This window comes from Chelon labrosus (assembly GCF_963514085.1).
Source record: "Chelon labrosus genome assembly, chromosome: 15".
In the NCBI taxonomy this organism is placed as follows: domain Eukaryota; kingdom Metazoa; phylum Chordata; class Actinopteri; order Mugiliformes; family Mugilidae; genus Chelon; species Chelon labrosus.
In genome coordinates this window covers 9,652,367-9,675,868 of record NC_140348.1, presented here as the reverse complement: position 1 = coordinate 9,675,868, position 23,502 = coordinate 9,652,367, and the positions used below count along the sequence as shown (strand labels likewise).

At 41.0% G+C, this 23,502-nt stretch overlaps 1 protein-coding gene across 1 annotated transcript in view; it reads left to right on the top strand.

Moving 5' to 3' along the window:
* Nucleotides 1-890: 890 nt before the first annotated feature.
* The window catches only part of arid5b (AT-rich interaction domain 5B), a gene marked incomplete at its 5' end in the record, with an annotated part of 73,061 nt that continues 50,449 nt past the window's right edge, over nt 891-23,502 (top strand). The window contains 3 exons of the mRNA XM_084562312.1: nt 891-911; nt 1,239-1,493; nt 10,709-10,943. Of these exons, the coding sequence (XP_084418438.1) occupies nt 891-911; nt 1,239-1,493; nt 10,709-10,943 (511 nt within the window). The remainder of the gene's footprint in view (nt 912-1,238; nt 1,494-10,708; nt 10,944-23,502) is intronic.

Here is a 23,502-nt window from a genome sequence, read left to right as displayed (position 1 = left end):
CATAAGAGGCTTTGATCGAGCAAATGTGTTAACACGTGTCAAATATATATACCCCGCTGTCTCCACAAGGTCAGTTTTTAATATGATTTATGTCCGGATAATGGAGAGCCTCGTGAATACTGTCTCGTGACGCCCCGCTTTCTTTCTTTCTTTAACTCGGCCAATTTTTTTTTTTTTTTTTTTTTTTTTTTTTTTTGTCTTTTCATGCTCGCCTCAAAATATATAAAGGCCATTATGTTGGAACATTAAAGCAAACCTGCGCGCATCTGAGCCATAACGCACGCACCGAGTTCCGCTCAGAGCAAACCAACCTCCCGGGTCCCACATTGCCTTTTGAGGAATCATTTGATAGACCTATTAACTTTCATGTAACATTGTTTCTTGAAGGCATCCACAGCAAGCGCCTCAGTGTCATTACTGTGAGAAATGTGCTTTCATACTGAACGTCTTTTGCAGTCCTGGAAGATACATAGTCTTAGAAAAGACCATAACGCGGAATTTAAGCACAAATGAACCTTTTATCGACAGATTATTTCACTCACATTGTGCTTGATGTATTTATACACACCCATCTTTCATTGATTATTGAAAATAATTTATATGTTTATAGTTGTAGTTTAATATTTCGGCTAACTGCAGTACTATGCGTAATAGAAATGCGCCAAAAATTGTAGATTTCATATAATAACCTAAAAAAAATAAGATATAATCTTATAATGTTTCTTTCAGTGCATGTGATTGAAAAAAATTTTTTTTTCTGCGTCTCTTTTTTGACTAAAACGCGATGTTTTTAACTCCACGGGGATATGTCCCTTGCAGGACCTTCGGCAATCCATTCAAGCCAGCAAGTTTGGAGAGCGTGTTGAGTTTAATCAATTCATAACGTCGAGATGGAGCCGAACTCACTGAAGGTAACGTTTGTTATCAGCCGTCGATTTGTTTTTTATTTTGCGCTAATCGCCACCTCTGTAAACTGCACCCGCGTGCCCGACCCGCAAAAACTTTGACACACTGCATCTAGTATGACTGCATCTGTGTCATATGTTGAACATCTAAAAATAGTTCCATGATACTAATTGTGTGCAGAGAATTGAGATATCCCTTCATGTGTTTGTTGGCCAGCCGTGTGTAATGAAGCCTTTGGCGTTTGAAATGTTTGTGTCCGCTTGGTTACGATTTGTTTACCAAATGTGTTGATAAGCAGTTCACTAATTTCTCTTTTCTTGTTCTCTCCACAGTGGGTGGGCTCGTCTTGCGGTTTACATGGACCATATATATTCTATAAAGCCTTTAAATTTAACCGGGACGGCAAACCGAGAATCCTATCTCTCGGAGACTTTTTCTTCGTCAGATGTAAACCGGAGGATCCTATTTGCATAGCGGAGCTTCAGCTGCTCTGGGAAGAAAGAACAAGCAAGCAACTTTTATCAAGCTCCAAACTTTATTTTCTACCAGAGGATACTCCCCAGGGACGGACAGTCACTCATGGAGAGGTAGGAATATCAATCGCCTGATGAATAATCATGAATCGCTGGGGATTTATTTATTTTTGTGGGTGTGTTTATTCCCCGTGTTCGAGGAATTTGTTTAACTGCATCTTTACTGCATTAAGAGCTGGCAGCGGATGTCTCCGGTGACAGAGGCTTTCATAAACAAATGCATTGATACTGACATTGACGTATCCGGGCAGTAAAGGGACTGACCTACAGCGGCATTTGTTCCCTAGTTTTACTTGAGCCTATTTGTCTATTGTGGTGTCAAATGCTGAATGTGCACTTGTCCAGCTGCGCTCAATAAGGCTGCCGCTGCGCTCTGTGGGGTTAATTGTGTTATAAAGGGGAAAATCCGCAAGAATCCTGCGCCTGTGCTCTGTCATTTCATTTCTGGGTAAAGCGTGTCAAATACTGACATATGGGCGGAAATTGCGAAACGGTAATGAATGCACGGGATCAAACTGGCTCAGATCGGTCTCTACGATAGTTATTAGATATTTTGTAATGCAGCCTGATGTTGAAAGAGGCAGAGCGAGTCATAAAGCGTGGCAGAGCAAAGCCAGTGCTGACACGTTTTAACTACTCTCCACGCTTTGCATAATTTTCCATGTGAGCATTTCCATCTTCGACAATGTGATATTGTCGGCTCACATTTGAGCCAGCACTTAAAACGCCCCTGTGTTACATTACGCCGTTGTTGGCACAGAAAAAGCAATAGTTATGATTGACTGTGGCCATATGTGGCGCTTGTGATCCGGTTACATTGTTGCACTGAGTGGCATAGCTCTGATTATTGAGAGTTTCTCTCACCGGCTATGAAACAAATGTTGGTTTCTCTCTTAATATGACAGCAGCACTTTAATTACTCCTCTCTGCTTTTGATCACTTGCGGTTGCGTGGAAATTCTCTGCTGCTGTTATATTGTTTATGTGGAAGGACAAAGCCGTGTTTGTACTTGACTCTTCCGCTGATGGTTTACTTACATTCTTTCCTCTTGAGTAATAGAGTGGCTATCACATTTCTCTTTCATGAGAAAGGTGGCTATTTATGGCCTGCCGCTTAGACAAGCTATCATCCTTGTGCCAGAATTCTTTTATGAACGGGTATCATCTCCTGAAGCCCTCTCGCTTTAGTCTTTAACACGCTGCAATTATTTAGTAATTACTTGGAGTGCATGGATTGCCGATTCTGAGGCCACACTTGCGCAAGGGGATGTCAGCTCCGCCCCCTTTCCCAAAGACTTATTTGCATTGCAAAGTGCTTACATTCCAGTCCATTTGGGTATATCTGAAAAAAATTATATTTTACTCCCAGAGAGCCTGCGCTGCCAATGCAAATGAAATCTCACATGCTCCTTGCATGGGGGAAGAAACAAGGGGGAAACCATCTGCAGTGTGTCTGTTAATAAAAACACAAGAGGTATAACAGCAATTTCCTGCATAAATTATGCATTGCAGCAAACAATCGTGCAAGGCTGCGTTGCGTTTGAAGTTGCACAGATTACAGAATACGCCAGACACTGGAATAATATAATTTGAGGATGATATGTTTAAGTGCAATGTATGTGCCTGCAGGCTGACCTCAATTAAAGGGCTTGTCAAACGTTCTGCTCTCAGCAAATCGGACTACTTACTGTATATTACACAGTGGAAATTGCCCTGACAACTTCAAGTCAGTTTATGACCTTCACTGAGCCCATTCAGATTCTCGCTGACTTTGCCCCACAACGCTAATCTGCACCGCACGAGTGGGCCAGGAGCGTTTACAGATGCAAAACATAATCCAAAAAACAAACAAACAAACAAACAGGAAGGGTAACCCCCCCCCCCCCCCCCCCCGAGTAAAGCTATGACACTATAGGTCAGCGTCTGAGTCATGTATGTGTGAAATGATAAACATTAGCAAAGGGTTGACTTTTAGCCACGCTGAGAAGTGGAATTTATAAACCTCACATTAGTCATTTTATTCTTTATACACCGGTAGTGTATAAAGACAGATTAACGGCCATGGAGCCATGCTGAACTGTAAATTTGTAATTGACTGGCTGAAAATCAAGAGTTCAAATTAGTCCAGTGACTCATACAGATATGAACCTGATAACTTACAGCTCTCAGGAAGTGTGTTGTTTTCACAAGGTTTTAGTGCTAAATGAGCTCAGACGGCGTCATGAGGTAAAAGCCACAACTTGGAAACATTGTGGCTTGTAACATTTATTCTTAGATGGAGCTAGATTTACTCTTGAATATTTTTACACAACATAAAACAGTGTCTGACTTATGACATGTGAACAGCTGGTGCTGGGTTGCTCATTCTCCCTGAGAGATCAGGGCTCCTATCTTGTAGATAGCTATTATCTTAAGCCTGCAGCCAATATCCTACAAATACCAAAAGACACCACTTTTTTTTTTTTTTTTTTCCTCTAAGACATCAGAACAGCCTTATATTGAGCTAGCTCACCAGAATTGGATTACTGATTCACTTGTGTTCTCAGCGCTGAGGTATGATGTAATTTCCTGGTTATTTCTCAGGTATTTGTTTGCTCTCAGCCTCTCCTGCGCTGTGTTTGCCGTGTTTTTGCTGTGCTGTGCAGTGACAAGAGGAACCAACCCATGACCTACTGTGCTTGTTTTTCTTCTGTCGCAGGGTTGGAGGTCAATTCCTTTTAAATGCAGCCAGCTTTGGCTCAAACTAAAAATAATGATTCATTGAATAAACGCAGCCCTCTGCGCCTGTGTTTGCTGAGTAGTTGATAAACAGATCCTGAGAAAATTTATTAATCTATTTATACTGAGTTAATTATTAAGTCCATATGTGGAGGAAGCTCTATTTTTCATTGTATATCTGGCTGACAAGCAGTGTTTACCCCCACCAGTTGAGCTCAGCTTGCTCTTTAAACAGGCTTTGTGTCGGGTTGCTCACCCATTATGACAAACCCTCTATTGGGGCCTCTGCTCTATTTGTCTGCCTGCGAACTGCCACCGACTAAACAGTCACATGTGTTTTAAAACTCACCGAGTGACACATTATTTCTTCTCACTCCAAATGGCCTGACTCTCTCGCTGGTGCTGCTCACCGGCTGCAATGCTTTCTGTTTTTGGACTCCCTATTTCAGGAGAGCGCTCCTGTAGATAACGGCTCAAAACACCCACTTATTGTATACTCTTGCTTCAGGCCTTTAATTGCTTATGCTTATCTTACACTAGATATCCCACTTTAGTGCAAATACAGCAAGACGCACTTAATGGGAACTCACAACTGCTGAGAATATTTCTGGATCATGTTATATTAATGTGCTATTATCATCACCTCTGATTTCATCTGACCTCTCTTCTCCTCTATTCTGTCCCTCTAGCTGACAAGGCTTTGACACACACACACAGACACACACACACCCTCTGACAGGCTGGGGACTGCAGCAGTAGGCCAGTATTGATTGCTGTGGAAAACACTTTGGCATGCATCCAGAGCCATTTCTTCAGTACATGGCAGTAGTCCATGCATGTGTTTCAGTGCTTGGAAAGGCAGCTTGTAGGGAAATTAGATTGTATTCATTTGCTGCTTCTTTGATTTTTCCTAAGGGAAAAACCCTGAATGGGTAATTCAGGCATCTGGGATGCTAGTTGAGTTAAGTGTAAGTGGCTTAGATATGCGACCAGCATTTTGATGGATAAGGTCGTTCTGCTGAATGACTCGAGTGTAAATGTGATATGGCACATTTTTACAGTGATCTTTTTACTACGTCCATACTGCTCTCTTGTCTTGGCCACTCTGTGCATTATCCCAAATCTCCCCATTCACACAACAATGGCAGGAATTTAGAGGTGGGGAGGGGGCGGTGGTGTTTTTGGCGTGCATGTGTGGCGTGCGCGCGTGTACGCCTCCTCCTGCCGCAGAACAAGTCATTAACTCTGAACACTGCCCTCCAGTGAATTCCTCACCATTGCTGAAATAGCATGTAAATTATTACCAGCTTTTTAGGATAGTGTAATTTAAAACCTTTAAAATGTAATACCCTGGACTTCAAAGGCCATAAAAAATCCCCACAAACATTCAGATTCAGATTCTTTTCACCCAACTGTTTTGCGTCTTTGCAGCCTAAGTAATGATATGTTACAGCAGCGCCTGTTTGTCAACACACAGGAGGCTTTTGGTTCCCTTTAGCTCGGTTTTTTCCACTTTGTCATTGACTAACCACTTGAACAGGCAAACATTTGCCTTGATGCATGACTCCAGTGCCCCCAGCTACAGTGGATCGTTATTATAACCTTTGAGGGGAATGCAGCCACAGATGAGAAGCTCTTGCTCAACACTCTAGACAGTATTCTTAATTCTTAACTTCTTAAGATGGAGCTTGTGGGATTGTGCATTTAGTCTTTTTTTTTTTTTTTGTCTGCGTGTGCATTTGCTAAAATACAAGATACAAAGCTGCAGTGATTCAAGGGAGCTGACGCAGCTTTTTCGTGGTGTCACCTTACATGATGGATGCCTCACCCATTTTCAGAAAGGCTTTGAAAACTCCTGTTATCTCGCTATTTTTCTCAGTCGTTATAAGTGCAGAAGAATGCAAAGTTCATATATAACTGCAGCCCGTGAAAGCGCAATCTCTTAATGGAATCAGTGAATAAAAGATGAGTTCAGCACCCCGCCGATATTATAGCAACTTTCATGCATATGAATAAACTGCATGAATTAGGCGGCAGAACATTATGTACCATAATTCTCACCTTTTAAATGCTGTACCGTGAACTCTTTGTAGTCTTGAAGCGGTCTCAAAAAACTTATTCTAATTCAATTGTCCCTGGCTTACTCCCCAGAGCTCCTTTTTAATTCCCAGATAAGTTTGTTTTGGGACACTGAAGCCAAGGTCAGTCATGGGGAGGGGAGATAGATAATGAACTCATATTGTGTTTCATACCCTCGTTCTCTCTCTTTCCTTCTGTCCCTTTACTTCTCCTCTCTCTCTCTCTCTCTCTCCCTCCCTCTGTCTCCTCATTGTCCATGTCACCATGTCCATTACTCAATTACTAATCTCCTTTGGCCTTAGGAATTCCAGTGCTGACCTCTCTGAGGCAGCAGGCTGAAACCTTCCCAACATAACAGGAGGACTCTGTGTGTGTGTGTGTGCGTGAGTGTGTGTGCCCTCAGTATAGAAAGACACCCACCCACTGGGAGCGTGCACCCCTTGACTCCCAAGCTGAAAGTCCTGTCTGAGCGATGAGACGCTCGGCCGCAGAACGCTGACAGTCAGGAATGCCCGCCTTAATGTTCGTGGACAGTGGCGTGGATTTGTCTCAGGGAATTGTTTGGAGCGATATGGAATATTTCAGGGTGCATTGTTTCTAATTGGATCACCGAATATAGAACTGGAAACATCCCCTATGTGCTGTTTCGCCACTACTACGCCAACGCGTCCATATAAATTGAATGATATGGATTTTACAGAGTTTCATTTGAATGAGATTGCCGGAGTCATGTGTTGCTGGAACAGAGTTATCTACAGTTTCACAGCAGAAGTTTTTTTTTTTTTTTTTTTTTTCCTCTCCCACTTTCAGTCCATTATGTGCAGCCATAGCGATAAATTCACTCAGTAATGTTTTTGGCGATATCATGCTGCTGCAGTAATAACATGAATTATTGATGGAAGGATGGAGATGGAGACAGAATGTAGCATTTAGCTCTTAATGCGTTACCTTACATTTGAACTCAACCACAACAGGAGCAGTTTGTGTGTGTTTATCCAGGAGACACTTTAAGATATTTAGGATTCAGAGTGTATAAATGCTTCTAATGCATCTGTGTAGGAAGTGTCACTGAAATGACACCCGGCTGTTTGGTGTGTTGCTGATGTGGAGTGTCACCTATTGGCTGTGGGCTTGCAGTCCTCTGACCTATATTATCAAGTGGCCCGCTGGCTGTGTCTGCCGCTTTGCTAAGCTATCAACTGCCTAACTCGAAATGACAGCACAGTGTGGATGGGCGGCATTTACAGAGGAGCGTGGCCCTGAGTTTCCAAAGCACATCTTTGAAGCCCAAACCCAGAGTAGTGAGCCGAGGGACCCCTGCAAAGCTGCTGGAATCGTTCATCTTAGTAGAGTTACAGCATAACTAGAGCTGGAACAATTAATCAATTAATGGGTTTGACTGAACATTAGTCAACATCAATTTTGGTAATAGGTCAATCATTTAAACTGTTAACAACTAACGATTCTTTCAATTATTGTTTGTTATATTATTCTCAACTAATTAATTAGTCTGAACAGCTTCCGAGATGAGTCCTTTAAATTTCTTGTTTTGTCCAACTAACATTTACAGGCAACATTTTTTTTTTTTAATTGAAGTTGTTACCATTTTTGAATGTAATATAATCATTCATTAATCTCCCATATTTATGATTTCGACTCTTTTACTTGATATCTTCTTGGGTTCCTGGTGACCCCTTTGGTTACATTGACTCTACACTGAGAGATCATGTTATGATAATGAAAGTAGTCTTTGAGTAGTTTTCTCACTGGAGTGGAACACTGGGTTGGTGCAATGCTGCTGCTGCTGTTGTGATCATTTCTCAATAACCGACTGGGTTCTCAGAAACCCTTTACACACAAACATTTCTTAATTCTACAGTATTTTAGTGTTTCTCAATCACATATCATGACTTATGCAAACCACAAGCGAATATTCATCTTCCTGTTTCTGCTCGCTCAGTTAAGTTAGTACAAAGTTGTCTGGTAATGTTAAAAAAGAAAAAAACAAAAGAAAAAAAAAACTGTAAATGGCAGAGTTAATGGATGAAAGCTGTTTCCAGAGCTGTGGCTCCGTTCATAGACTGATTATATTCTGGACTGTGTTGACAGCTGCTGAATTGCTCTCACCTGTTGTGTTTTGCTCTCAAGCCGAACAAGTCCCCAAACAGGATCTGTTGACACTCACACAAGGCACCGTGTCATTCAGCTGATTAATACAGAGGGAATGGCTGTGTGTTTTTAAGGCTTGATGTTGCTGTGTTAACGCTCTGGTGCGCTATTGAAAACACTTGAAGGATTGCCTGTTTGACTCACCGCGCACATCCACAAAAGAACATCCAGTGCATTATTTTTGACTTCAATGGGCTAAAATATTTTATGGTATTGTTTCTCTGTCAACAGATTGCATCAAAGTACAGTAAATAATTCTGTAGCGATGCAGCGCAATGTGGTTTTTTTGGCCGCAGGCTGAATTCTATTTACTGTTGCTCTACATTATTCAAATGGCCTGCTTTTCTGAAGGCAGAAACAGCAGTCAGTTTTTCATTGCATGGAAAGCCGGTTACAACCACCCGCCACCACTTGACAGCTGAAGACAGCTCATTATAAGAAGACCGAAAACCCATGTTTGATGTTTCTACTTAGTGAGGGGAGGCACAGCTATATCAAGCTATCCCTTGCAGGCTTTTCCTTTATAAGGAAATACTGTCTCCAACTGGTTGGGATTTGATATGGCTGTAGTTGCAGATGATTTGAGAACAGAATACGGGTAATTGTATAGACAGAGCACTCAGAGTGAATCTGAAACTCTGAAAAGTGTTTGTTTTTAGAACGTGGTGACAAAATAACTGAATGAAATAATCCTATAAAACATGTGAAATGCAGCTTAAAATGCCAAGAAAGGCTAATTTTACATTTTTAGCTTTACTAAGGAAGGATTTGCTTCAGACTTCGGCTTAGCTTACCTTTATTACGTCCACACCCTCAGGTTACACACATAGATGTGACATAAATAAGTGTTATTTTAATGATACAAGCTCTTTGAGAGGGAAACGCGCAGGCTGACAGATGCCTGGTAAATTGAAGATAACCAAGGTAAACATCAGAGACCTAGTCTGTGTGTCTGTGTTTCTGCCTGTACACATCTGTCCTCCAGATTGCCCCTGTTTCTGCAATAGCCATCTTACACCACACCACTCCATTCTGTTTGTAACAAGCACTTCAGCCATTAGCCCTTCAAATGGAAACACATTTAAGCATCTCGGCTTCCTTCCCTCTCTACTGGAGTTGTAGTTCTTCAAGTATGAGTTATTAAAAGGGTCTGAATCAACCTTGAGGGAAAAAAAAGGTTGGAGTACATACAGAAGGGAGAGCAAATCATATTGAGTAATCCAACTGAACAGACAGAAGTATGTACACAAAAAACGTATCTTCACTGCTACAGATTTCCATTTACAGTTTGCTTTTTGCGTGACAGAGAGGCCCCTGGCTCGCAGCTTGTTCCTCTTAATTCATTACAAATTACATTTCATCTGCTCCTCCACACTTTGAAGGTGTATTCACAACCACTTGATGTTTGAAAGCATAAACTCTCGACATTCACAGCGACTACCAGGAGCCTTACTTCCTAAATGCTAATCAAAAAGTCTGAAACACCTCCGTCCTCGTTGACATTGATTTAACTGCTGGCATAAATTCAATTCAGCAATCATCCACATCATCCATATTCATGGTGCAGTAATTTACTTACATTAATGTGCATCCAAAGCCGTAATGCTACTTGACGCACATACCAATTTGGATGATAAATAAGGACGTTCTGTTGTTTGTCCTGTTTTCTTCGGCTGGCTCTGATTTTTATTCTGATCTATGTCCTGATTTTAAGCCTGTTTTAAGTCAACCTTTGACCCTGACTGTGTACAGTGGACTGTAAATAAGTGCTAATGTGATGAGATGTAAATACTATTCATCTACCCCCTAGCGTGTATATATAATATCTAAAACTGTCTCCACATTGACATACATTAAAATACCCCTATATGCTGTATGCTGTTGTGTTATTAGAACCACATGTCTACTGTATAATCCATGTATTGGTAATGATATACTTTAATATTGTGAGCTCAGCATTTACTCTTGTTTGTCAATATCTGTAGACTGTCCTTTGTCTAACTTTACCACAAACACTAATATAGTCTGTTACTTTTCATATCAAATGTTGTCACAGATTAAACAGTTGAACTGTTGTTGTGTTGGACAAAATCTGCTTCCTCATTAGTTATATTGTTGTGTTAGGGGTAATTGTTTGGTGCTTTTTGTGATCTGTTAAATTGGTTGTGTAATCTGCATATTTGTGCTGTTTTGAAATGTTTGTGTCTGTTCAACTAAAACAGTATCAACCAGTAAAACTGCAGCGGAAGTAAATGATCCGTTACCTCGGCTCAGCTGCATTAATGTCCTTCTGCCTCCTTTCAGCACGAGGTAATCGCTGTGTCTGAGAAGGTGATTGTGCGGCTGGATGACCTGGTGAAGTGGACGGTACCAGACTTCTCAGGATGGGCCGACGGTCTGAAGGCCGAGCCTCTCAAACCCTCCGTGCTCCGGGAGCTCGGGACCAATGGGAGGCGGGAGGCCCTCCACCGCTACAGGGAGAGCACGCTGACCAGCGGACTCAACTTCAAGGATGTCCAGAGGGAGAGGGCACAGCTAGGTGAGCGGCAGCAGAAACCTCAATTACTTTTTTTTTTTGTTCCAAAAGGTTACTGCAGTGTTTCAGTTCTCTCTGAGCCGTGCTGTGTTGCATATTTATGTATTTGTGTTATGTGTTCACCATAAATCATCTTGTGTTTATTGTCCTTTGGTTGGTTTAACAAGTGTTGTCTTGACTGGAGTAATTCATCAGTGTGTACTTGGAATTACTCCCGATATAATGAGCTGAGAATCCCGCTAATAGAGGCAGGCTACAGTTAATGGCAGCGTGTTTGCCAACATATTACCATCTTACAGTGTAACAGCTCTGTTTTCCGAGTGTGACAACAACAAAGAGAAAGAATTCAGCTGGCAGTGTCTTTAAATAATTGAGTCACATCAAACTTGCAGCCTGAAGCACCTCTGATATCGTCTTATCCATCAGTTCAGATCATAATTGGCTGTGTAGCTCAGCAGCTTTAAGGATCATTGAATGGTTGTCTGGTGTATTCATTGTGTGCGCCGTGCCATTAAGCGTAAGTGAATGCTTGATTCTTCAACCGGCATCTCTCGGGTTCCCGCTACAGCATTACATATGAATCAGACCCAACATAAAGCTGGATCTCTCTGCAGATGACTCATCCAGTGCAAATAGGAAACTCTGGCATTTGAGCCTAATAATCACAAAGGACATTATGTTCTTTTTGAAGCTGTTTTCCACTTATTTGTCTCTTTCTCTTACATGGCTGATGTAAAGCCTAATGGCGATTATAATGGTATAATAAAGCACAGCAGCCATGCTAAAAATACCACTGTTACAGCACCTCTTGTTCAAGTCATAAGTATGTATCTTTGTGATATAAACCAGAATTTTAGCTTCATGAGCTGCTATTAATACATTTTTAATATTCCTAAAGCCTACGTGGAAGTGAAACCGCTTCAGGCTTGAGAATACGTGACTTTTTTATGTAGAAAATGGTGGTTTATTGATGACTCTTGTAGTGTTTTCTGCTCAGAATCTTCCGGGAACAGAAGCCGTTGTGTGTTTCTGTGTGATGCTGTAATGTCCTTCATCACTCGACACTGCATGAATCTCATACGCAAAAAAAGGACACGGTGATCAATAATGAATGCTTTGTTGTTATTCCAGTAATCAATACAGCGTGAATGAGCTTGTGGGTGTGTGTCTGTGTGATTGCTTGCTTTCATGAACAGATGTGTCAGCCTGCTTCTTAAATGGTATTATGTTCCATAACTTGGCTTTTTATAAATGTGCTGTATCGTCTAGATTTTATAGATTTAACTGTTGTCGGTGTAATAACGCTATTGTTACCGAGAGGCTGTGTGGATGTGTGTGTGTGTGTGTGTGTGTGTGTGTGTGCGTGTTGCTAATGAGCAGCGCTGCCGTTAATGACTCCATCAGGCTGTTTCTAAATGCACTTGTCACTCCGATGGGACACTCCGCCAGAGAATCTGCCCACTCAGCAGAACGGGCTCAGACTCTGGCAGGGCACCAGAGACACGCACACACTTTGACACACATAGATGCACACATGCTACACACCGACAATCAGTGGTGTGCACTCACTTATCCATTTGTTTGTTTGCTCGCTACATCTTTGGCGTGTGTCAGTTGTTGACAGTCTAACAATATGAGAGGGGCAGAGAGTAGTGAGAGAGATCTCTTATTCATCAAGGCAAATGAACGCTACTCTGAGCAAGTGCTTGCATAGAAATATGAAATATGCCACTGCAATGCTGCTGACTACCCAGATGAAATATTCATAGCACAGCAGCAGCAGATCAGATATAAAACTAGCCTTAAAGGGTCCTGTAGCTGACTGTCTGTAATGCTGTGTAATATGTTGGCTCATGGACTAAACTTACATTTTTGTGATACTTTTCTTTGATTGTTTTAGCCCACAGTGGCTACGGTGTGTATGACTTGAATGATGCATTGGCTAATTGTTATTCTCGGGCTGATGTGTAACTATGGCAGAAGAATTGGATTGTTCCCCCATAACAGGATACTGCAGCAATACCACAAGCTGCACTGAAAACCATTGTGAGCTAAAGAGCAATAAAGTGTGCCATTGTTATGGAGGGAAACGTTTTTTTTTCCAAGTGCGTATCCTGACTTTTCCTGGCATGCTGCCAATGTGAATGAAGCTCGCCGTAGTGCATTTGTGTCTCACAGGCAACATATGAAAAATACAATGCAAATGTGTCTCAAATGGCAGGATGGCAATTGTGTTACTTTGATCTGTAATACATGGGACATTGTGTTTTTGCCTTTTAACAAAGCTTTACTTGTCCTCTGAAATGTAGAAAAACTGGGACCAAAGACGGCCGCATAAAGTGCAGTAATTAATTAAAAACAGGTGACCTTCGCTGCAGTTCATTGACAGCTCTCTGAAGCCTTTGAGGCACAGAGATGATTGGTATCATAATTCAAATTCCAGCTAAAGTGAGGCTTTGTGAGAAAAGTGTTTTACAAGAGTGTCTTGAATTGGTCTTTTTTTAATCCTTTAAAAGTATTTAGGGACATATATTTATTAGCTGAGCTGATTTATGTTAAATGTGATGCTACTGTACATAGGTAGCATAGGTTAAGTTAATAGAAATTGATCTAGCCAGGCTCTGTCCAAAGATAGTATTTAGAGACGTGTATTAGCTGAGAAAGTCTGCACTAATGCTAATATTTTTATACTAAATGTGATGCTACTCTAGCTAGCTTAGCATGTGAAAACTGATCCAGCTCTGCTTTGCCAAAGAAAGTATTTCGGCATGTGCTATTTTTTTAATATTTTATGCTAAATGTGGCGATAGAGTAGCTAGTTAGCTTAGCATAAAGACTGGAAATCTATCGTGCCTGTCTCTCAATAAAGATGGCATTTAGCATTTGGAAACATACAGTAGCCTATGCTTATCCATTATAGAAAAAAACAATACTATTGTAACATGTTTATGCTAAATATGATGCTACCATAGTTAGTTAGCTTAGCATAAGGACTGATAATCGATACTTCTTGGTTTTGTCTGACGCTAGATTTTAGTATTTAGGAGTGTATCCTTGTTAACTTTCTAACAACTTGAGAAAATACTATTCTAATAGTTTAATGCTAAATATGATACTTCTGTAGCTAGTTAGCTTAGCACAAAGCTTGGAAACCGATCTAGCGTGGCTCTGTCCAAAAAAGCAAACAAGCATACTTGACAAAATGGCAAACTATGCTTAATATGCAGTTTGTTTATCCATTGATCCATGGTACTTAAAATTTCGTTAGCGCTGTTGTGGTCCATAAATACCACAAACTTTCCCACAAATTCCTAAGCCAGAATACAAAAATAACATGGCCGTATGAGTGCATGGAGGCTGATGTATGGCGTTTTGCAGGCCTTACGTAATCTGTAATGTAATTCACTTAATCAGGTAATGCAAACTGTCTGCTCAGTTTATCTTGTATTGGAGTGAGCATTAGGGCTTCTTTTTACAGTTCAATCCGCTAGGGATAGCTTGCCAGGGAAGTTTACATTCTGCCCCTCTATATCTCCCCAGAGGACTGTCCTCATTCTTTTTTTTTTTTCATTGCTGCCTGCCGAAATTGGTTTCTGGTTGTATACTACGAGGCCGAGCTTTGGAGAGCTGTATCTGCTGATACAGTTTGTTAGCTTGTGCCGGGAGAAACAGAGAGCTGTTGAAGGAAAATACTTAAAAATAAAACACAAAGGAAAGCTCTTGCTCACAAAATAGCTCAATAGGTTTTCTGTCTTGTCTTTCTTCAAATTCAAGCCTTCAGCAAGGAAGCCAGCGTGCAGATTGTTGAGCTGAGATGATGCGGCGGATTATACAAGGTTGTGACTCCTGCATTCAAAGAACATAGATGGTGCTCATGACTCCTGGCCTCACCTATATTATCATCTGTGGCTCGTTCATCCCTCAGCACTGCATGGATCAGGGATCTCTGAGAAAACACAGAGACAGGAAAAAGTAACCACACTGAGGGAAAAAAAATAGTCACCCATCTCCTTGACTTTTTATACTATTTCTGTGGTGCATTGCATGAACATTTAAGTAAATGAAACCATACAACCATAAAAAATTGGTGTATTTGTATGTGTTGTAATTTGTTAGTTTCCAGGAATATTCAGTTAGTAGTGGTGCGAAGGTCATGAAGGTCATTATTATTATTAACGTTATTATTATTCAAGGGAATAGATGTCATTCAGCCACTCTTTGCGGGCTGAAAAGCTGCAAATGGTGTCCTTTGACATTTCCCCATCCAATATCTCCATCAATGTCCAGAGTCGAATTTCACATAATAGATTTAAATCTAAGTGCACTTTGTTATGAGTTGTATGTTATAAAATTAATGAATTTATGGATTTTCTTTCCCAATAATCCATAAAAACTGACCTCCATTACTATGTATGTAAGTATGTAAGTACATTAAATTCATTTAGAGGGTGCTATTGTCTGAAAGGGACTTGCATAAATGGACACAACATCAATTTAGAGTGCAGTTTATTGCTCAAGGGCACATTAACATGTGAATGAGAGGCCAGTGATGAAATTATAAAATAGATGGCAAACCTGCATACCCCAACTGCTTCATAAGTAGTGTCTATACAGAGTTTTCTGCTCTAAATGTTTGCCCTACATTCATTTTGGACTTAAGGAAGATCACTTTATGCAAACAGGAAATGAGACTTGATTGAAATGCAATTTCAGAATGACAGTTCATATTAAAGGGTAGGTTCTCGTTTTTATTTCTTTTTTTATTTTTAAGTTTACCTGCAGTTTACCAGAGTTGTTTTTCAGACTTTGGAAGGCCTTTGCATTGTGGAGCTCTAGTGCACATCGACAGATTTTGGGTCTAAACGTATTTAATTGCTTTCTTTGTAACTTATGTTGATTTAGCCTATTTAGACGCAATAGTATGGCTGTACACGAATCTGCATTTCAAGATTCTTCCTCGCACTCTCTTGGGGATAGAATCACTGTATTTCCCTCCGATGCAATATCTGATCAGTATGCCAGCCTTGGCACATATACCCAAGTTGATATCCTGACAATATTTCAGTCGGAACATTTCAATTTGATGTAGAGGGTAGATTCTGTCCCTTTTCAGAGACTGTTAGACCATCACCGAATGTTTATGCGGGTAGGAACTTGTGATAAGGAAACAGACAGATGCTGTCTTGTCATGGGTGATTTGTCTTGGTGACAATACAGAACAATATTTGGAGTCCCTATCACAGATGAAGCTGTTTTATGTTTCGACTGCACCGTGGGAAGGAATAAGCGGTTTCTTAGAAAAGATAATGACAACAGGGTTGTGGTGTTACAAAGAGTAATGGTATGTTGTGACTCTGACTGAGAAGGAATGCCATGCTTTTGTAAGACACACTGCCACTGTACTCCTCCGTTCAGAGTATGTGGCAGATTGTATCGTTTGCACTTGTTTGCTTTCCGCCCCTCAAACATATTTGCTTCCCCTTCTGCTTTTTTTTTTTTTTTTCGCAGAACTAATTCTAGAAACTGTCCAAAATCCCTTTTGAAGTAATTTAATGGAGTGTTTGTATTGATTATGTGCCTCTCTCACCCCCTCCCTTTTTTCTCTCCTCCTCTGGTATGTTTTTTTCTTCTCCGTTTCAGGGGTTTATGGCAGTATCTTCTTCATTATGCTCAGACCTGTAGGAGAGAGAATCACAAGCTGTTTTTCCTCACTGATGTGCTCATATCATTAATTCCCTTCTGACTGTGGCCTGGCCGGAAGCCAGAGAATTCTAAATCTGTAAGCAGTAAATTGTGTGCCGGGGTGGAAAAATCTATTAGATGTTTGAGCATGCCTCGAATTTGAATGGGAGAAAGAGAGAGAAAGACACACTGCGAGAGAATGTGAGAGAGAGAGAGAGAGAGAGAGAGAGACCACCAACACCCGAGCCATATCCTGTTATGGCTCACACTGTAATCAAATTCAGCTCCTTTGGATAGCTATATTCATCAATAATTTGTGTTATTTTATTTCTGGAATGTCACATAATGTGTTTTTCAGCTTGTGCGAGGGTGGGGGGTAGAAGGCTGGTGGATGGTTAAACAATGAGAATGGCCTCAGAGGAAATGAAGAGCTCCGTCTCTCCATTAGGGAGGTCTGAAACAACAGTTGTGTCTCTCTTCTCTCCATTAGTCAGGTCTGGAACAACAGAGATGCTATTGATGTGACCTCTGCCAGCATCTTAAATAGACACAAACAGGATTGAGGTGCTCTCATTATATACACCTTAGAGGCTGGTCTGCCTCTAGGACGAATTTCCTTACCAGATTTGTTTTATATTAATATTTTGTAGTGATTATCGTGCTATAAAAAGCTTGTAATTCACAAGAATCATGAGATTTTTATCTGAGATTGTGTGTTGATGGAGGAACATTCACTTTCTTTAACAAATTGCCTGCCTGTTCCAGTTACTCTGACTCATACCTAAGTGTTACCCAACCGGCATGCTTTCTGGAGAGATTTCTATATTAGTCTTTGTCAGAAATGAGGCTCATTTGAAAGCATCACAGCAACATTAATATTTCAGCGGAGAGCTTTTGTACATCTCTCCCAGACATGTGTCCTTCTGCGTGACAGCTTCACATTCTGCCTTCAGATAGATAGATATGGATGCTCGGTGGGCTTTCTAGACTTCACAGATTGTACAATTAATAACGCTGCATATTTTATGAGCATGCCAGTCCATCTGCTTTATGAATGCATGTAAAACTGTCCTCCTCTGGACACCCTGTTGTGCCTATTAAAAGGACTTGAAAGTCAAATCAACAACAAGGGACAGTGTTAGTGATTTGCTCAAGTTCTGTTCCCGGGTACAGATTTGAGGTGTCTGTGCTTTCACTTGCAAGCGTTTCCCTTTTTTATTCTGCCCAGTGAAATGCTGTACTTTTTATTTCACGGCGTTCACGAGACATTAAATTAGTTGTTTCTTTACAGATTAAGATTTGACATGCAAAAGCACCTGATTGGTTTAAAGATTAATATCAGATATGCCCCTTATTTATCTATTCATAGTCGTAATCTAAAGATATAATGCTTTATTGTTCTCAGTAAATCTTCTTATCTTTTATTTTAGTTACATTTTCAGCCACAGTGAATTATTTTATGCCTTATTCATACCATGACTTCGTTATTTCTCAATATTGGCAGCGCAGGCTCAACCTTTTCTGATAAATTCACATGAACATGATTCAGATTATTGCATTATCTTGGACAAGTCAATCCAGGAGGAGACGCGTTTAATTTGATACTTTCAACAATAAACAAAAGATTTCTTCAGTGACTGCTCATAGGGTGTTGTCTCTTTTTTTTTTTTTTTCTCGGTGTCATTACAGTTCACAAACTTAAACGCACGTTTTATTCGTTTTAATGTGAGCTTCCAATTAGTAGTGAGTGTTAAAGATCCGGTTCTGTCTCTTAGCGAGATGAGAGGCTTGGATCTTGGCTCACTATTTTCAAGCTTTGTAGTTACATGATTTAACAAGACTGAACTGTGCACGTCGATAATAATAACTTCCACGCTATGTGAGAGCGTGTGAACATTAAATACCCATTTAATTCTACCGTAGCATTACAGTGTTGGAAAAACACTTTCAGTCAGACCTGTGCCAAGGTAAAAATAGCTTTTGTCGCTGATTGCAGATCAGCTTCTCGACATCCACTTAATGTCTTTCATAATCTGTAAGGCAGAAGTGAGCGCAGGCACAAAGCCAGGCTGCAGGATATATTCTGTAGTATGTCGTATAGAAGATATAGACTCTTAGCCTTGTAGGAATAACACTGTTCATTTCACAGCGCAGAGGTAATGCATTTTTCTCGCATTGAAAAGGTAATTGCAAATGTGGGCTTTGATAGATTCCAGACCTTTACTGGAAGCAGAGTGTGTGTGTGCTGCATAGTCACACATACTTGCTTGAGTACATAACTGCTCCTAATGCTTTTATTAAGCCAAAGAGCGACAAATGACGTCATTTGTATTTGTAAACTATCTTAGTGCAGATGGTGTCATATATTTTGGTTTCTTTGATATACTGACTGCCAGGGGAGTTGGGACGCTGCGCCCCCGCTGCAAACAATAGATCATTGATGCCTCTGTGTCCTCTTTCTCAACCTGTCAGTCCATTTCCTTGTTATGTGGTGGCCCGAGGAGCACTTGGCAAAATGAGAGGCATTCAGCCAGTCTTGTTTTTTTCCCCCTCTGAATTTCCCATCAGCCATAACTCAAGCAAAGCTGTTGTTTCATTCATTTTGTCAGGGCGTAACATTCAAAGTTAACAATAGCCCAGTCACAGATTCATAGTGTAGGTGCAGTTTGAATTATATTTTCAAAGATTTTTATTCGGTATGAGAAAAGGCAGCTGTGACTTTAGTGACGGGCAAATTCTGTCTTATGGCACGCCCTTGTTTTCAGTCGTCACAAAGACTGGCACGTTCTGTGGCAACAAAGGCCTTTGCCAGATAATTTCTCTGATTCATGTTGTTTTCATTTCATGTCACTCTGTCATTACAGTCCACGCAAAGGACAATCCCAACATCATAAAACGGAAAAAAAGAACCCCAGAATGAATAAATAAAAACGCCACATAAACCATAATACCTCTCACTGTCATATTGGATTAGTTTCATTGTGAGTTGGAATAAAAACCGCAGTATTACTGAGGAATCAGAAGCATTTGTGCATGAGTGACCTGTGCACATAAACTTGTTATCGCAGTTGGTAGATATTCTCCACTGAAGTCCTTATCACTCCTGTGCAATGTGAGACAAGCAGCTACAAACACTGAATGTGCTGCATTACAGTGATTACAGCTCTGTTAGTAAAGCGGAGGATGGAGGTTTGCCACATCAGAGGTCATGTTCTGTAATCTGGAATGAATGAGTTTAAAGCCAAGCTGGCTGCAGTACATCAGACATTACCTGCCTGTTTATCCAGATTCTCCGTATGTCACTTGAATCAGGCAGCGGTCTTGTGAAAACAGTTTGCGTAGGACCGAGCTTGGGAACTTCAAACGGAGATCATTAGAGACCGTGGAGGGAAAACAATTGTTAGTGGTTGTTGTTTTCTTTTTCGCGGTGCTGTTAGAATGTGTAATCACAACTAATTGCACAGCAAAGTATGCAAGAGAAAATCTTGCAGATTGCATTTCTGGGATTTGCTTTTGTATCTTCAATACGCTTTATATCCATGACAGCACATAAACAAGAAATCTGAACAGATGGCGCTGGTTTTTAATGACATATTGCTATCTGTAAAGTCTCCCTCTAAGCCACAGACTAAAACGTCTCCCCTTGGGGAGCGCACCGCTCTAGTTGTTATCATCCGCTGCTAATGTCACTCTTTTCTTTGCCACACTGTCAAGTCCTCCAGCTAAATAAATGCAATGTAAATTGAGTATTGAGCTGGATGTAATTATTGAAAAGGGTTCCAGTTGGCTTAACTGTACGGGCTGTTTATTTAAAGCCCTCCTCCTCCGTACAGATCTGATGATAGAGAGAGAGTGAGAGAGAGAGAGAGAGAGAGAGAGAGAGGGAGAAAGAGAAGTTCTTATATAATGACAGGAATTCACAATGGAGCTATGTTGAATGACAACAGCAGCCCCCCCTCCCAACATCTCCACCCAACACCCCCCCTCCTCTTTCTCATTACAGTTTTACCATTGGGAAACATGCCTGTCCCAAATAGCCTCCAGTGTTATTCTTTTGTCCTTCTTTTCCTGAAAACATATTAAATCATGTTTCCTTTTAAACAATATACGCCCTGAGAAATAAGTCTGAGTTGATAATGAGGGGCCCATCTTTGAAGAAATACACACGGCAACTTTGATCTAGAATGGCATGTAATTCCTTGCCTGACCCAATTCCCAATCTCCTGATAAGATGTTTTTTCTCTCCCTGCTTTGCTCTAACCTTCCAGCAGAACTGACTCAAATGGGAACTTGCTGTCCCATTAAAGATACATTTAAAGCCAAACATGTCATCCATTTCATTCTGCAGGAGAGGGCTATGTGATGTTGAAAACGCTGTCTACTACGAGCAAAGCTGAAGAAACTCTCTATATATTCCTCTTTCTCTCCGCCGCTGACAACCTCTGAGATCTCTGATCACAGCTGCTCAATTGAGTTTGTGTCGGACAGGGCTGCGTGACAAATGAGAGTGGCCGTCATAGCAGATAGAGTATCATCACCTGGGTATAACAGCTTTTAGGCTCGTTCAAGGAGGGGGAAAGAGACACCGAGAGGGGTTTCACTTGTTTGTGTAGGCGAAAAGCAGCTGTAGTTCTGCAACCAAAGATAGTTGATTAAATTTACTCCCTGTGGTATTTGCACATTTCAGGTTCTCGCGGAGCAGCTTTTTTTGCTCTCAGAATTGACTGCGCCATAAGTGGATTGACCCCCAAAACCCAGCAGTAGTCTTTCATTAGTCAGGATGCAGCCGGGGACCAGACAGCGAACACTGTTTAGAGCCAATCCATCACTTCACAAAAGGGGATCAACATGGCACAAACCTCCTCATCTTAACCGGCCCCGAACCTTGTAGTAGTCGCTGTTTCAAGTTTGCCTCCTCGTGACAGTGATGATTCTGAGGGGCCAAAGACACGTATAATTTCATCACGGGGACAAAGTGGACCATTTGGAGCTTTCTGAAAGCTCATTAGTTACGAGGCCCCCGTTGTTTTTTGATAGTCAAAAGAACCAATTTGGGTTTTTGACAAGGAGCCCCTCTGAATAATTCCTTCATGTATTACAGGACCTATTAAATGCAAACTTTTCAATCTGGCAATCAATAAGGCAGGCAGCTTTCCCTGGCCCCGTGCCAGACACATTAGGGCTGCGAGCGATGGTTGCTAGGGAGCTGAGCCTGCTCAGGGGAAAGAATGTTTAATGTAATAGAATCACATAAATCAACTGGAGGAAAGTGCTTGTGTTGTTTTGTCTCTTCTCTTCTCTTCTCTTCTCTTCTCTTCTCTTCTCTTCTCTTCCTCCCTCCCTCCCTCCCTCCCTCCCTCCCTCCCTCCTCTCCTCTCGTATCCTCTCCTCTCCTCTGTTTAACTGAAAACATTTAATATGGGTGTGTGTTTTTGAGAATGCGGTGCGACCATTTCCCCCCTCCTCTGTCAACCGCAAGAACATCTGGGATGGAATTAAGCTGAGGGAAGTTGAATTTTCTCTGTGTTTATGTGAGTGTGTGTGTACAGCTCTTATGAGTGTGATTACCAGTGTGCACTCTTGCTTTTGCACGCATAGCTGTGTGTCCTCAATCCTTGTGCCTCACACTTGAATAAATTGAGGCGAAAATTATATAAACGTTTTTTTTTTGTTTTTTTTTCTTTGTCACAGGCCACTGCCCCACCCTGCTGAAATGAATGAGGCACTTTAGTGCTTTACTATAATTAAGAACAGGAGCCAGCATGCATGGAGGGCTCTCTTTCTCTCTCTTTCTATGTATTACTCTCTCGGCCTGTGTTTCTCTCCCTCGCTTTTCCCCTCCGTACAGTTTCAATGGAACATTTCCTCTGGGTGTTGATGCCCTTTTGTGAGAATATGAGTCTCTTAGAAGAATTAGACGTGTGAATGTAAAAGCCAGATAGCTCTTAAAGTCGTACTCCACCCATGTTTGTGCTCCGAATCTTTTCCTAACATCGCAGAGTTCGTGCAGAGCGGCAAATGCGATCAGCTTCTGATGCGGCGATTTCACCTTCTCAAACGTGTCCTGCAGCACATCCCTCTGTGAGCTCACTGTATTCCAGACGACTTATTTAAAACAAAGTATGGCCACTATTGCTATTCCAGTTCCCATCTTTTTCCAAACCTGCCTCGAGGTTGTTTTCTTTTAAAATTCTGCTGTGGTTTACATTCTCCTCGGCACTTTTAAACACTTCCTTTTTCAAAACACACTGGACTGCATGCTGAACAGGATGTGTTAAAAATTAAAATATGCTTTAACAAATGCAGCAAAGCGAGAAAATTACAATCGAAAAGGTGTTTAGGTGATATTAGTTTACCTTTGTTGGCTCTGAACAATCTGTGAACACATCTACTCTATTGATACTTACATCAGAGTTACTTTTTAGCCACCTGGTGAATACTCTTATTATACTCTGTTTTGGTCTCCACCCACTTGTGAAAGAAATATCTTAATCTTAACGAGCAGCTTGTGGCTGACTGTGTCTATTTGGGTTTAAGGTGGCATTCTGTTGGTTTTCAGAGCCTGAAATGGCAACAAGCAGGTCATAAATGCAACAAATATATCATATGGTGAAGCAGTAGTATTCGTTTGGCATCGCTTGTTGGCCACCTGCTGAATCTAATTTCAGCACTGACTCTTATTTTAGCTCAGTTTTAGTCTCTACCAGCTGCTGAGGTACATATGCAAATATGTCACTAATATTTTACACAGCATGTTGAAGTAGTAGCATTAATTTACAGTCACTTTTTGGCAACATGGTGAATCTAATACCAATATCCGCTCTTATTTTACTCTGTTTTGGTCTCAACCAACTTCTTAAGGAAATATCTTACTCTTAAA